Source organism: Chiloscyllium plagiosum, chromosome 1, assembly GCF_004010195.1.
Source record: "Chiloscyllium plagiosum isolate BGI_BamShark_2017 chromosome 1, ASM401019v2, whole genome shotgun sequence".
In the NCBI taxonomy this organism is placed as follows: Eukaryota; Metazoa; Chordata; class Chondrichthyes; order Orectolobiformes; family Hemiscylliidae; genus Chiloscyllium; species Chiloscyllium plagiosum.
The window spans coordinates 69,071,349-69,088,133 of record NC_057710.1 but is presented as its reverse complement, the minus strand read 5'-3'; the positions used below and the strand labels follow the sequence as shown (position 1 = coordinate 69,088,133).

Genomic DNA, 16,785 nt, shown 5'->3' with positions numbered 1-16,785 from the left:
CCAGCTAGCTGTGGTTTATCTGTTCTCTTTTAATGGCAAGTTTTCAGAAGTAATATCTAACAAAACTCTTTCTTATCCAGTTCTCTCCTTTTTTCAAATACGTGGATAAACATTGCTAGATTGTTGCCAACTATTAGAAGGATCAGAATTCAAACTAGGAATTCAGTTCCTAAGAGGTTATCATTTGCACAATACTAAGTAAGTGCTGCAGGTCAGAGAAGAGTCTGCATCTTTTGGATGGAGTGTTGAACAGTGCAGCCAACCAGGCTGGGAATGACAGCAATGCTAACACAATATACCAAGGATTAAGTGCCTGTAAAACCGGATCAAATATCAGCTGGATGGAAACGGCCAAGAACTAAGGCAGGCGTCTTCAATTGTTTAAAGCACTGATAGAAAGAAAAGAAACCAGAGGCTACATTCTCTCTTCTGCTGCAGGTAGCACCTCACAAAAACACAATGCTGGAGAAATGCAGCAGATCTGGCAGATCAGAGAGAGAATCAGAATTAACATTTTAAGTCCAGTATGACTCTGTCAGAACCTTGACCAATTTCTGAAGAACTTAAAATATTAACTGTTTCAGTTTCTTTCTCCACAGATGCTGCCAGCCCTGGTGGGTTTCTCCAGCATCTGTAATATTTTGCTTTTATTTGAACTCTTTTTCCAGACTTGTATCACCTATCTAATGTCAAAGAAATGTTGACTGAAGTCCTGGAACGTATAGTGATTATAACGAGGTCAGCCAAGTGGACTTCATAAAATGAGTTCCCTGATTGGGTCTGTTAACCTGGTCCAAATCAGGGAGATCTAGCTGACAGATATAAAACAGGAGTGTCAGAGATTCTGAGCTGGCTCTGAGGAAGCCAGACAGTATCAAATATTAGATTAGAGTGGTGCTGGAAAAGCACAGCAGTTTGAGCAGCATCCGAGGAGCAGTAAAATCGATGTTTCAGGCAAAAACCCTTCATCAGGAAATCTGTACTCCTGATAAAGGGCTTTTGCCTGAAGCGACGATTTTCCTGCTCCTCGGATGCTGCTTGAATTGCTGTGCTTTTCCAGCACCACTCTAAGCTAAACTCTGGTTTCCAGCATCAGCAGTCATTGTTTTTACCTAGTGTCAAATATTAGGCTTGTGTAAATAAAAGGGTAACTTGGTGACGGAATACCAGCCTCTAAGTTATTTCAGTCAGCATACTGCTAATGAATCTCAAACTGCTGCCTTCATAGCTTTGCATTCCAAATGTTTAAAAAGGCTTGCATGGTATCATGGCAGTCTAGCAAATCAGTCCTCCAATACATGACTCAGTCCCCTGTGGCTTTGACTGTAGTAATCTGTCTCCTCACAACAAGCATTCCTTGACTACCACTACCATTCTGGCAATGCTTTCCGATTACCAGCCAGCCAGCCTCCACTCATTCATAGGAAGAAATGCCTGAACTTGGGCCTTTTGGGACATGGCTATATGCTGTCTCCTTCACTGAATGTCAGCAACCTTCCACTCAAAAAAAAATCTGGAATTAAGAATCTACTGTTAACCACAAAATCATTTCCAATTGTCAGAAACACCTATCTGGTTCAATCAGGTAAGAAAATCTGCCATCCTTACCTGGTCTGGCCTACATGTGCCTTCAGACCAACAGAAATGTGGTTGACTTTCAACTGCCCTCTGAAATAAGTCTAGCAAGCCAGTGGTACAATTGCCATAAAGTCTCAATTAAATGAAATTGAATGGATCACCTGGCATTGACCTATGCACCAGAAAGGCCCCAATGACCCTCTAAAGTCCTCCTATCTAACATCTCTGGGTTAGTGCCAACATTGGGAGAGCTATCTCACAGTCTAGTTGAGTAACAGCCTGACAGTTAGTCTCTAAGGTAGGATTCCATGAGTATATGTCCCAGACACCAGTACCATCGTCCCTGAATTTGTCTGGTAGCACAGACCCAGCAGAGGTGGTGACAGTGGTCAACAGTCAGGAAGGAGTTGCCCTGGGAGTCTTCAACATTGACTCTGAACCCCATAAAGTCTCATGACTTCAGGTTAAATATGGGCAAGGAAACCACCTTCTCATTACCATGTACCAACCTCCCTTGGCTGATGAATCGGTACTCCTCCATGTTGAACATCACTCAGAGAAAGTACAGTGTGGAAAGGACAAAATGAATTTTGGCTGGGGGATTTTAATGTCCAGTACCAAGAGTGGTTTGGCAGAACGACTGAGCTGGTTGGCTCCCAAAGAACATAGCTACTGAACTGGGTCTGCAGCAGGTGGTGAGGGAACTAACGAGGGAAAATCATACTTGACCTCATCCTTGTCAGTCTGCTGGCTGCTGATACATCTGTTCATGACACCTCAAGAGCAACCAGCGCACATTCCTTGTGGAGACAAAGGCCCACCTTCACATTGAGAATAATCTCTGGAAGAGAGGGGACCTAATTGAGGTGTACAAGATAATGAGAGGCATAGATAGAGTTGATAGCCAGAGACATTTTCCCAGGGCAGAAATTGTTAACACGAGAGGTCATAGTTTTAAGCTGCTTGGCGGAAAGTATACAGGGGATGTCAGAGGCGGGTTCTTAACGCAGAGAGTTGTGGGAGCGTGGAATGCATTGCCAGCAGCAGTTGTGGAAGCGAGGTCATTGGGGATATTTAAGAGTCTGTTGGACATGCACATGGTCACAGAAATTTGAGGGTTTGTACATTAGATTTCCCTTATATAAGGATCAATGGTCGGCACAACATCGTGGGCTGAAGGGCCTGTTCTGTGCTGTACTGTTCTATGTCCTGTGTTGTATGTCACTATTACATGCTAATGGGACAGACTTCAAACAGATCCAGCAACTCAAGACTGGACATCCATGGGGCACTGTGGCTAACAGCAGCAGAATCGTACTCCAGCACAATCTACCTCATAGCCTGGCATTTTCCCACTCAACCATTACCATCAAGCCAGGGGATCAATCCTGGTTCATGGAGAGTACTTGAAAAGAAGGGGGTCAACCTGGTCCACCTACTAAACAGGATGACTTGCTCCTTATGCTGTTTGGCATGCAAGCGATAGACAGAGCTAAGTGATCCCAGAGCATCAGACCTAAGCTCTGCATACCTGCCACATCCAGTTGTGAATGGTGGTGGACAATTAAACAACTCACTGGAGGAAGTGACTCCACAAATATCCCCACTCTGTGATGGAAAAGCCCAGCACATCAGTGCAAAACTGAAGGCTGAAGCTTTCGCAGGAATCTTCAGCCAAAAAAGTGTCAAGTGGATGACCAATTTGGGCTTCCTCCAGTGGTCCTCAGCAACATAGAAACCAGTCTTCAGCCAATTTGATTCAATTTGCATGGTAGCAAGAAACAGTTGGAGATACTGGATACTGCAAAGGCTATGGGCCTGGACAACATTCTGGCAATTGTACTGAAGACTTGTGCTCCAGAACTTGCTGCTCCTAGAGCCAAGCTGTTCCAGTACACAGTTACAACACTGGCAACAACCTGACAATGTGGAAGGTTGCCCAGATATGATCTGTACACCAAAAAAAAAAGACAACTCCAATCCAGTCAACTGCTGCCTGCCCCAATCTACTTTCGATCAGTAAAGTGATGGAAGGTGACATCAACAGTGCTATCAAACAGCACCTGCTCAGCAATAACCTGCTCAGTGACACCAAGTTTGGGTTTCACCAGGACCACTCAGCTCCTGATGTCATTACAGCCTTGGTTCAAACATGGACAAAACAGCTGAATTCCAGGGGTGAGAGTGACAGCCCTTGACAAAGGCTGCATTCAACCACGTGTAACATCTAGGAGTCCTGGCAAAACTGGAATCAATGAGTATTGGGGCAAACTCTCCACTGTTTGGAGTCATACCTGGCACATGGGAAGATGGCTATGGTTGTTGGTAGCTAGTCATATCAGCTCCAGGGTCTCTCTGCAGGAGTTCCTCAGGGTAATGTCTTAGGTCAAACCATCTTCAGCTACTTCAATGGCCTTCCCTCCATAAGGCCAGAATTATGAATGTTCACTAATGATTGCAAAATGTTCAACATCATTTACAATTCCTCAGATACTGAAGCAGTCCATGTTTAATTGCAACAAGATCTGGATAATATCCAGGCTTGGGCTATCTAGTGGAAAGTAACATGGGTCACAAAAACACCAGGCTATGAACATCACCAATGAGACACTAACTACCACTCCTTGACATTCAATAGTGTTATCATCACTGAATCCCCCACTAAACAACTTCGTGGGGGTTACCAATGTCCAAAAAGCAAACTGGACTCATCACATAAACACAATGGCTACAACAGCTGGTCAGAGGAGAGGAATACAATGCCCAGTAACTCACTTCCTGATTTCCAAAGCCTGTTCATCAACAAGAAGCCTGGCATGCGATGGAATACTCCTGACTTGCTCTAATGGATGCAGCTCCAACAACGCTATCCAAGCAGTATGCTTGGCTACATCCACAAACATCCACTCTCTCCACCAGTGACGCTCAGTAGCAACAGTATGTAATATCTAAAAGATGCACTGCAAAAATTCGAAGATCCTTAGACAGCACCTCCCAAACCTATGACCACTTTGATCTAGAAGGACAAGGGCAGCAGACACATGGGAGCTCCACCACCAAGCCACTCACTTGACTTGGAAATATATTGCCATTCCTTTACTGCCACACAGTCTCAAAATCCTGGAATTCTGTCCCTAATGGTATGGTGGGTTAACCTCCAGCAGATGGACTGCAACAGTTCAAGGCGGCAGCTCACCACCACCTTCTCCAGGGAAATTAGGGACTGGCAATAGATGCTGGCTAACCAGTGACACTCACATCCCACAAACAAATTTTTTATAAGCCATTGGGTAGCACTGTTCAGAAGCAACGGGACAAGCAAACAAACGTGCTGCTAAGCAAATGTAGTATGTCATCAATTAACATTTGGAAGTAGTATTGTATGGTTTTAAATTATAAATTTGATTTTGAATTTTACTTTTTAATTACTTTTCATTTTTACATTGTAGACAAGCTGGCATTTATGGTTAATAATAGTGGAGGTCCAATACGGAACAGCGGGTGAAGGAGTCTTATGATTGGCTTACTGGATATTAACAATTGGACGAGCACACTGACACATGAAACACAAAAGTGACTACTCTGATTACAGTTTTTCCTTCAGTTGCTATAAAGTTGGTGGCAAGGGCTGTGCAGCATAAAACAGGCCATCACAAATTAATGTAATCACTCTGGTGTGCAGTAGTCCACATTGCAAAAGGGTAGTTCAAGTAAGCCAAAGGGTTATTTCACTCCATTTTATGTGACAACATAGCTTCCATTATTACGCTGCCACATGGCTCCCAGTAGGGAGCCTTTCTTCTCCCTCTTTCTGCATCTTGCACTTTTCCCATGTTATTTGACCAAGGAGATCATTTGCAAGGCTGTGGTTTCTACAAAATCCTTGACTTCAAACCTTACTGCAGACTTCAACACTTCCAACTTAGGAAATGCTAAACACATACAATTGCAGTGAAATTAATTAACAATTAAGCTAAAAGTAGTTGATCACCCCCTTAAATAGTACAGGAGGACAGATTCTTCTGCTTTAATTCATATTAACCTGTATGAGGTTGAGAGATGGTCTAAGTTGGAGCACTGAAATCCAAAATGTCAAATCAGCATCACATGCTGACTGATGTCACTACTTGTCTACTTGTGATGGACATCCTTGTGCGTGCTCTCAGATACCAATCACAAAAACAGCATCAAGCACAGCTATTTTAGATATTAAAAATTCTTCTAGCCCTGATATACCAGACTGAATTTCATGGTACATTATGGCCAGTATTAGCAAAGCGCTTTTAAAAAGCATGACTGCCAAATATGCACATGACATTTTATTAGGCGTGCCAACAAATGGCCTTTCCACTCCTAAGTGGATATCAACTGCATGTGCTTAAGTTCAAAAATAGACCTGCAATCAAGTGTTATGGGAAAACATTATTATGCAGAGATATTAGAATCACTTGATAAATTTTCTATTCCTTCAAATACCACTACCTTCTGCAGGAGCCCCAAGGAAAATTCAAATCACTTAGTTAGTCTTTCAAAGTCAACTGACTAGTTTTTGGTTATATATGTTTGCCACAGAATCTCTGCAGCCAGAATTTGTTCAATTATTCCCCCTCCTCTTGTTTTGATGCCCTTGCCTCCAGCAAATGTAAAAACGTTTCTTTTGCCTTCCACCAAGACATTTTGACATACCGGCTCAATGCACTCTTTGGACAGTGCTGGAGAGGGAAACGCAGCAAATGTCATCACTGCAACATACATATATGTTAATCCCACGAGTAGATAGGCAATGGAGAGATCCCGAACCTGAAGAGGAAAAGAAATAAATTATTTCTGTATAGAGGCATAAGCCAAGAAAATCAGCTTTCATCCAAATCAACTGGTTTTAATTAAAAACAGACTACTGGTGCATACAATGGAAGGAATCCTTTTGATTTCTTTGTTTGCTGTAATGTCGTAGAACCTGCTTGCTGAAAGATCACCAAAGAAGAAAATATTTGCAGAAAACAATAACATTTTAAGTTTTGCAGCCGTACAAAGTTGTTTATGAGAAACTCCAGTTTCAAGTGGGCTAACTTGGCATTTCTGAAGAATTATTCACTGAATACATTAAAAGGACACTTTTGACATTGCTGGCTGAACATGCTGATTTCAAGAAAACATTCAGCATGTTTCAGTGCTATTAATAGACTAGAAGTGCTTTTAAAAAAAAACAAATTTCATACATTACCTAAATAAACAGCAGCAGAAAACATTTCAACTGTAGCAAATTTTAGCCTGCTGCTTGAAATATCACTTGATGAGAATTAGTTCTACTGTGCCACTTTTGGAAAGATTGATACGTAACTCATTGATACATGGGCTGAATAACTAGATTAGAATAGATTCCCTGCATATGGAAACAGGGCCTTCAGCCCAACAAGCCCACACGGACCCTGTGAAGAATAACCCACCCAGACCCATTCCCCTACCCTATATTTACCCCTGACTAATGCACCTAACAAGATGGGCAATATAGCATGGCCAACTCACCTGACCAGCACATCTTTGGATTGCAGAAGGAAACCCAAGCAGGCACAGGAAGAATGTGTAAACTCCACACAGACAGTCACCCAAGGTGGGAATCAAACCCAGGTCCCTGGCGCTGTGAGGCAGCAGTGCAAACCACTGAGCCATCGTGCCACCATTTAATAATGATAAACATGATGTATTACTGAAGATATTGATTTCCCCGCTTTTTCAACTTGCACTCATTTGGACAATTCACAAGATAAAACATTGTTCTCCTTCACATTGATATTGCATTAGAAGACAGTGCTAATTAATTGGGCAAATGGACTCTGATTGGTAGAGGCACCCTGGTAAAAAAAAACTTTGACAAAACAAAACTAACTTTTTGCAGCAACGTTGAAGTTTGTATCGCAGAAACATGACACAATGAAAATGATCCTGAGCCAATCACCCAAGCACAAGAGTATGATCTTACTTTAGCACAGCTAGGAAAACAGCCTGTACTAATTCTCTGCCTTTGTTGGTGCTAGATTAAAGCAACATCTAATGTGTTTCCTCCTTGTACATCTCTAACTGCTGACTTCACACCTCAACATTGAAAGCAGATTTAAACACAACATCCTTAAGATCTTCTCTGGAATGTTTCAGTTAGCTCTTGATTTAGCACTGTTAAGCAAAATCCCAAGTAGGCATTCTTTTTGTTTGCAAAAACCTATTGGTGTTGGAAAAGTAAACAACTTTTGCAAATTAAGTACTAGACGAAGGACACAATGCAGGTGAGTCTCTTCCACGGCATTTTCTACTTTCATCTCCCTGTTCCAGATTCCAGATTGATGTGCGCTCTGGGATCTTAGTGTGAATTTTATCCATATTTTCAAAATATGGTGTTGGTTAGCAAGTAGCAAGTCATTTCACAAAAAGCCTCCAAATGAAACTTCTCAAATACATTTAGAATGAATGCAGTTTTGATAACCACGATACAAATGCTTAGATTTTTAGTTTTAGAAAGTGGACAGTGAGCAACAATAAATTTTCTTCCTTAAATCAGCAAGCATGCCCAAATAACATTCAACATATTTGCTCCTCAGATGCCCCTCAATCTTCCTCAGGCACTTGAAGAAAATTCCTTTTCCTAAAGACACTGCATAACTCTGTATATTTATGCTGCTAATTTAGTGATTATGATAAATTTCAAGGGTGTTGCAGCTATGTTAGTGCTATTTTTGGGCAGAAGTTACATAATTGCATTCAGATTTACATTGCAACTGGAAATCAGCAGTGTTGGTTATTATGTTGAAGTATCCCATATAGCTTTTAAAAACAAAACAAAATTAAAAGGAGAAATCACAGACAAGTCGTTATTCAATACAGATCACAATGGAAAGGTTATTGAAACCCTGTAAGTATGGTTATACCAGGGAGAAAATTAAAGTGCTGTCATGTGGAGAGAGTAACATGGAAGCAAATCATATGGGCCACAAAAAGAGTTCTCCTGGAATTGGGTTAATTCAAGTCAAGATACAGCACTGTCTTCCAGGTGACAAGCTGAAAGAATGCAACAACAGATGATTGGCTGCAATATCCTCTCCACTCACATCCTGACTGATTGTAGAAAAGATATTTCTAATGCGAATCAAACCAGACTATTCCACCATAGTCTGCAGAGCAAAGTGCATGCCCTAATCCGCAAACATTCTGCCACATTGGGTTCAACGAGGTACAACTGGACAAGACACTGAAATAGGGAGGGACAGGTCAACATCAATCAAAATAATGGAAAGGCTCTTTTGAAGTCATTTCAGGGAAGCTGGATGGAAATTCCTGTGGAGATGACTGTGCAAACTTACACTGAGATGGACAATGATGTTTGCTGCGCAACAGAATCAGACAATCGTAGATACAGCCATAGAGAGGTACAGCATGGAAACAGATGTTTCAGTCCAACTCATTCACACAGACTAGACATCCTAAACTAATTAGTCCGATTTTCCAGTATTTAGCCCAAATTCCTCAAAAGCCTTCCTATTCATATACCCATCCAGATGCCTTTTAACTGTTACAATTGTACCATTCATACACACATCACCTTCTGCGTGAAAAACTTGACCCTCCGATCTCTTTTAAATCTTTTCCCTCTCACCTTAAACCTAAGCCCTCTACTTTTGGCTATTCACCCCATCAGAACCCCTCATCATTTTATAAACCTCTAAAGTCACCCCTCAGTCACCAATGCTCCATGGGAAAACAGCCCCAGTCTATTTAGCCTCTCCCTAATAGCTCAAATCCTCCAATTCTGGCAACATCCTTCAAGAGACAAAACATGTAGCAAAGCTGGGTCAAAGTACTGGGTTTACATGGGTTCTCTTTGAAGAATGACGGAAGTTGGAAGTCTCTGGATTTCGACGAGATAATGGATGAGTTTCTGTGGAGGCATCCCTCTTCAGATGAAGAGATGTAGTACACTCTTCAACCCAGGAGTCCAAATGACCCTCAAGAGTGGTGAACACCTGCCCTCTTACTCCCTATTTCCCCAAACCGAAGCTGCGAAGATGGAGATGCTTCAAGATTTTGTAGTGCAGCACAGAAGCATACCTGAACTGTATTGACAATGAGGCGACAGTATCACGTTCATCCCAAACCAGCATATCACAAAAAGATTACTGGAGTTTGATCAGAGGCAACTTGCAACATTTTTAAAATGCCTTTTGCTGCTCAAGGGCAGACCATTGCAAAAAGAGTAAAAAAAATTGAAAGAGACATTTTGCACAGATTTGCTGTGTCACTGCACTTCCTTTTTTTTTGACAGAGCACATTGGTTGGCAAGTCAAATTAAATATGGGGGTTCCTTGGTTATCTTAAAGCTCCACTGAAAACAAATATATGTGTGGGTCCCCTATGATCAACTTATGATTTCACTATAGTATCACAGGAAGAAAAAGAAAGTGGCAGAGGAAACCAGAAGGATGAAGGGGTGATAGTGAAGCGTATGAGGAAAAGGAAAAAGAAAAGAAAAAAGAAGAAGAAGAAAAAATAACAGAATAGAAAAGAAAAAGATTACAGCCAAAAACAAATTTCAATGAGTGACAGTACATAAATATATACTTCCATATATTCCACATTACACAAAATTATCTGAAGAAATACTAGCGGTCACAAGATTACTATCTCACGCTATTGTAATTCTGGTCATTGACATAAACCCTGCAAGTATGGCTAAACCAGGAAAAAAAAGTTAAAGTGCTGGCACTCAGTGGCAGGTATTCAGATTAGTTGCACATGCACACTAACGGACAGTCTGCAACTGTAACACCTTTCCAGTCAGTGAACAGGATGAGAATTTTGCCTGATTTTCAGACTATTTAAGCACCTCAGGCAGGAAAACAGGCTTAGAAAACAAATTGACAAGTTGAACCTCTCAGGCATACCACTTGTTCTAAAACTGCACCCAGAGTCTTTGAAAAGGAAGCAACAATGCAATTAGGTATTAGAGATTTACATAGGTTTCCACAATTTATAATAAAATTAACCATGAAACAGACCGAGAGCAAACATATAGAATTCAATTTTCTTCCTCCATCACATTAAAGCTTTACGCAGACAGCTTTCAAAAAAATCTGAGAAAGCTCAGGTAGTAGATAATGGAACTTTTTTTTTTAAACCAGGGTCAATGTCTCAACTTAATGCACGAATAAATCTTTTTTCTTTAAATGTGCTATTTAAAATAGGTTAATATTACAATCAATCACTCCTTCATTCACCAACCAATTAGAGGTAGGGAATTTTGCAGGAAGTACTCCTCCTCCTATTGCTGCTTAAATAAACAAACCGTACCTTGTAAACTATGAGCTTTAGGCTCCATGTTAAAAAAACAAGGTCGTAAATGAGTGCGAGCTGATGTCAAACCTGCAACATTGCATCATTACCAATATACTTTGGAGGAAGGCAAAAGCTTCAGAATCAGGTTTGTGCCAGTAATTCCTGGTCTACAGCCCTCAGAACCAAGGCAGAAAGCCTAAAAGCAAAATTTCTCAATCTGGGACTGCATACCAACAGACTTAAAGCAACATGGTCTACCAAGTGAGGAGAAAGTGAGGATTGGGCTTAAGCCTGAAACGTTGATTCACCTGCTCCTCAGATGCCACCTGATCTGCTGTGCTTTGCCAGTGCCCCACACACAGTCCACAAAGTGAACCAAGACTCCCCTCAGAATGGTGAATAGGTTGGTAGGTTAGAGGAAGAAATATACACAGTAACACTGCACACACCTCTGCTAGAGATAACAGGACAGAAACAATAAACTGTTTTGCCACCATTCAAATAACCAGGTTGCTTTATTTCCAGAATTCGAGAAAACATCACAATCTTAGGAGTCTGGAACAAGAAAAGTTAGGAGATGAGGAGAATCTTTGAGGACTGTGCAAATTTGGAACTCCCTGCACAAGATAGTGGAGACAAGGTCATCAGATTTTTTTTAGGCTGAAGTATACGAATGGCTTGTCAGGAAAAGAACTCAAAAGTTTACTGGGCAACTGGAAATGTGGAACCTAAACAATAGTGGCTATGATATTATTGAATGAGCGCTTGAGGGGTCAACTGGTCTACACTTGCTCCTAATTTTTATGTTCATAACTTGCCTTGTGGATGATCCACACAGTTTGCCCAAAAATAGTTAAAATATCGTTCTAAATGAAATTAATTTTAAAAAGTTTCCTCCCTGCCCAAGGAGTAACAAATTGAAAGCACATTATCTTTTCACTCACTATATTTCACATGAGATGGGTGAAAACTTAAAAGTTTTAGCCAGGGATGGTACATAATGGGAAGGTAAAGTGCAACATGCAATTCAGACAACAGCTTGTTAATACCAGACAGCCAAGTTAAATACGATTATACCATAGATGAAATGTAGCAAATCAGCTGAGCCTCTTCCAAATGTTACAGCTTACATTATTTTCTTGATGTTGGTTGTTCTTCAACAGGGTGATGACACAGTTGTGAATGAAGAAAGCAAGTGCAAGAACTCCAGTCATATGTGGAAAAGACAACCTGAACTCTAGAGAAAAGTAAAAGCAAAAGCACAATTTCACCAGCTACATAATCAGCAACCATTAGTTTTCTTCAGTTTATTTTCTTTGAAAATCCATTTTATGCTTAAAAGATGACCCTGATGCAGTTTATGGTATCTGAACAATGTGAAAGATGGCTTATCAAGACACAAGCATAAAACTTTAGAAAGGAACAAAATTTATCCAGCTTGAGAAGCAGGTGCTGATTGAATGTCCTGACCAGAGTCAAATGACTTGGTATGAACTTAATCAGCTACGACAGTCAACAGTTCCTGCTGCATGTTAGCGTAAACCATGGTCCAACTGAATTCACCAATGACGCCAATTCTAAGACCAGACTTCCTCCCTGACCAAGAAATTCCCTCTGCCCTTTAGACTAACTGCATTCTCAAATGCAATTGTTGCAATTATTCAAGTATTTTTAGTGTATTATCTCTTCCAGGAACTTCCTTAAAATGCATTTGCTGGATTTTGTTTTTAAATCAAACTGTCGTGAAGGAAGAACATGTAGGCTTGTTGGAATGTTGAAACTTGCAAAGATATCAAAGTCCAGGACGCTCACCTCTTTCACTTAAAGTAGAATTTTGGGTTGAACTGAAATGTAGGGGAAGAAGCCAGTGTCAGAGCAGAGAACTCAAATCACGAGGACTTGATCTCTCAATCTTTCAAAAAGAAAAGGGAGACCATGTTCATTTTCTTCCTAACAATGTCTTGAAATGGCAAAGTGTCCACAAATATTGCAACATGCAAGTTGTGATTTATGCAAAGTATTTTCAGATAATGTTGGAATTCAGAAATCTTAAGCCCACAAGACTTTCCCTCCATGTTAATACCAAGATTATTAAACAAGGAATTGCAAGTCCTTATATAGGAAGGCTGGCTGCAGGATAATTAATAATTGTAAATACTATTTCTGAAAATAAAAAGTTTTCTGCTTCATTCACTCGCTCAATGTTCAGCCAAATTAATCAGAGAGGGATCTAGAGTTATGCGAAAAGGCAGGAATGTAGAGTTGGGGAGTTTCAAATCATCTAATATTTCACTGAATGAGGGGAGCAGACTCCAATGGGCTGAACTACCTCCTTCTGCTCCAATGTTATTGAAAGCCTGGATTGGAGCTTGAAGTCATAACTTTTATTTTAAGAGGGAGTTTCAGATGATGACAGGATTCTTTTACAAACCAAGGTCTGCAGTTGTGAAGAGTATGGAATGGATTAATAACTTATAACAAAGGAAGGAGCAGTTTGTCAAAACGAAGGCTAATAATTGATGACATGGATAATGGAAAACAAAGGAAAACAGATGCAAGTATGACGTATTAGATAACTCAGTTTAGAGGGTCACAACCACTATCTCTGGGCCCCAGTGGTCAGACAGAATCTTATTACTAAAAATAAGCTTTGCCATTTGGATATAGAACTGGCTCAAAGTTAGAAGACAGAGGGTGGTGGTGGAGGGTTGTTTTTCAGACTGGAGGCCTGTGACCAGTAGAGTGCCACAAGGATCAGTGCTGGGTCCTCTACTTTTTGTCATTTACATAAATGATTTGGATGCGAGCATAAGAGGTACAGTTAGTACTTTTGCAGATGACACCAAAATTGGAGGTGTAGTGGACAGCGAAGAGGGTTACCTCAGATTACAACAGGATCTGGACCAGATGGGCCAATGGGCTGAGAAGTAGCAGATGGAGTTCAATTCAGATAAATCCAGGTGCTGCATTTTGGGAAAGCAAATCTTAGCAGGACTTCTACACGTAATGGTAAAGTCCTAGGGAGTGTTGCTGAACAAAGAGACCTTGGAGTGCAGGTTCATAGCTCCTTGAAAGTGGAGTCGCAGGTAGATAGGATAGTGAAGGCGGCGTTTGGTATGCTTTCCTTTATTGGTCAGAGTATTTAATACAGGAGTTGGGAGGTCAAATTGTATCAGAAAGATGTTGTGAAACTTGAAAGGATTCAGAAAAGATTTTCAAGGATGTTGCCAGGGTTGGAGGATTTGAGCCTCAGGGAGAGGCTGAACAGGTTGGGGCTGTTTTCCCTGGAGCGTCGGAGGCTGAGGGGTGATCTTAGAGGTTTACAAAATTATGAGGGGCATGGATAGAGTAAATAGGCAAAGCCTTTTCCCTGGGGTAGGGGAGTTCAGAACTAGAGGGCATAGGTTTAGGGTGAGGGGAAAGATATAAAAGAGACCTAAGGGACAACTTTTTCACGCAGAGGGTGGTACATGTATGGAATGAGCTGCCAGAGAAAGTGGTGGAGGCTGGTACAATTGCAACATTTAAGAGGAATGTGGATGGGAAAAGGAATAGGAAGGGTTTGGGGGGATATGGGCCAGGTGCTGGCAGGTGGGACTAGATTGGGTTGGGATATCTGGTCAGCATGGACGGGTTGGATCAAAGGGTCTGTTTCCATGCTGTACATCTCTGGGACTCTACCTGTCCTGTGCCCAGCATCTCCCCTCACTAATTGAAGCAAGACCATTTCTGTGATAATTAAGCAAAGTGGTGACAAAAATCTCTTTGGGGAATCAGTTTGTTTGCAGCATAAGTAACCAGAATTCAACTGTATTTCAGCCCACTAGAGCACAGTGGGCAAAAACTGTGCTAGGATTGTTGGAAGCACAGGTCTAACTTTTCTATAGGCTTCTCACCCTGACTCAGGAAGTGGGAAAAGAAAACCCACTCAGTCATATTATGCAGATATGTTGGATAAAATCTTGATTCCAACCAAGTCTCAATTGCAACTGAGATTCAAATTGGGGGGGGGGGGGGGGGGGGGGGGAAGGTGGTGGTTGGAGGGAGAAAGTGACTGGAAGAAAAAGATAGAGATTACAGCAATTTAACTATTGAAAAGCAAATTGAATAAATATTGAAATATTTCAAGTGACTGCAGAACAGGTTGCCCATATTTGGCTGTTGGCTGGCATCATCTTGTACTTCATTTGAACCTCCTGCATAGTGCATGATGGTCAAACCACAAATAGACAAAAAAAAAAAAATCAGACCCCTACAAGAGTTTTGATACCTTACCCCAACTTTTAAAACATGCGAGTGTTTAAAGGTTGACATTTCAACTGACACCAAGTTTTGAATGGGTTTAGAAACATACAGCTCCTTGAGAAATGTTATTTAGCTAGATAATGAAAGCTGGGGTCCATCATGCAGAACAATTTCCCCCATTTAAGACAAATTCAGAAATGTTATGGTCCGAGTGTATCCAATTTGTTCTACGTACAAATGTAGGACTACTACTTACACGTCTGATCAAACTAATTTAGTGCTAACAAAATCTGATTGGACATGGATTTGGGATCAGACTAATCCATTCAGCCCTTGGCCCCTGCTGCACCATTTACTATATGATCATTATTGATCGGTTTGTAGTCTGACCACCCCATAAACTTGAGTCCATGAAACATCTTCCTGACTCATTCTTGAAGAAATTCAATGACTTGCAGATGAGGTAGATCAAACTTCATTAACATGACAAAATCAACATGCTTCATGTTACCAATTTTTGGACAACAAAAAATTTGCATTGAGTTCATGGAATTTTTATAACATGAACTGGAGAGAAAGAAGCATCTTCAGAAGCCAAAAGGGTTGTGAATTCCTCACCCAGTGCCCAAACTATCCCCATTTCCCTGATACACAGATAAAGTGAGTCAGACACCGATAGTTAAATTTTTGGATGTGGTGGTGGGAAGGAGCAGAATAAAAATCCAAAAAAGGAGGAAATGACTGTGGATACAGAAGTCACAGCTCAAACTCTTTGATGAAAAACAGAAGTTCAAAATAACGTCTACAAAAATCTTGATTTGTCTACAAGCAAGAACAAAGAAAGGTGGAATGTGATGTGGTGGAACTTCCCAAGAAGTGAAATTTACAAAGACCCAATATACCAAGGGACACCAGATGAGAAAAATTAACTCTGTTTTCACTCCACCAATGCTGCCAGACTTGCTGAGTTTCTCCTACAATTTGTTTTTTTGCCCTGAAATGTAATCATCTCTCAACATGTCCAGACATTTGGAATTCACAATAAAGCAATTACCTTGAGCAATCGAATTCAAATCTCCCGTAGGGGAGGTGAGCTTGTTGGACAACCCTTCAGAACTGCAATCAAGCAGAAACACTGGAGAGACTACGAACCAGTGCCTCTCAGCACGGATCTTAGCAAAGTTATGACTCACAGATACTCAGCTGAATAAAGTTAATGCACAAAGACAGTTTCAGGTGTGCCAAGGTAACAAAGGGCTGTGAAAGCAAACTTTAGGACAGAAATCACAACTTCCTACATTGTATGGGGTAAACAGCCTTAATACAATCCTGATTCCACCTTGAAGGTGAACTCAAGAGGCAGTTCCTCAAATGAATCATCTCCTACAGCTTCTCTTTAATTTGATAGTTTGATATACCTCATTATATGAGGCGTAGTAAAGTGAGGAAAGAGATTGCACAGTTATTAAAAAAAATTACCTGCAACAAAATTGTTTACAGATTCAAACCAGTAGAACTCCAAATGAAATCCTTGTCTCCCAGCCTTCAATGTTACAAGTACAATTAAATAAAAGACTGAAACTGTGCCTAAAAGTAGAAACAAATATTACACTTGCGTTAATATACAGATACATAAATGCA

General features: G+C 40.8%; 1 protein-coding gene across 6 annotated transcripts in view; it reads right to left on the bottom strand.

Annotated features, from left to right (window-relative positions):
• Positions 1-16,785, bottom strand: part of slc38a9 (solute carrier family 38 member 9) — a 72,405-nt gene that overhangs the window by 21,756 nt on the left and 33,864 nt on the right. For all 6 annotated transcript variants that reach the window (XM_043688658.1, XM_043688650.1, XM_043688666.1 and 3 more), the window contains 3 exons: positions 16,624-16,731; positions 12,030-12,136; positions 6,265-6,378 (listed from right to left, as the gene is read on the bottom strand). In XM_043688658.1, the coding sequence (XP_043544593.1) occupies positions 6,265-6,378; positions 12,030-12,136; positions 16,624-16,731 (329 nt within the window). The remainder of the gene's footprint in view (positions 1-6,264; positions 6,379-12,029; positions 12,137-16,623; positions 16,732-16,785) is intronic.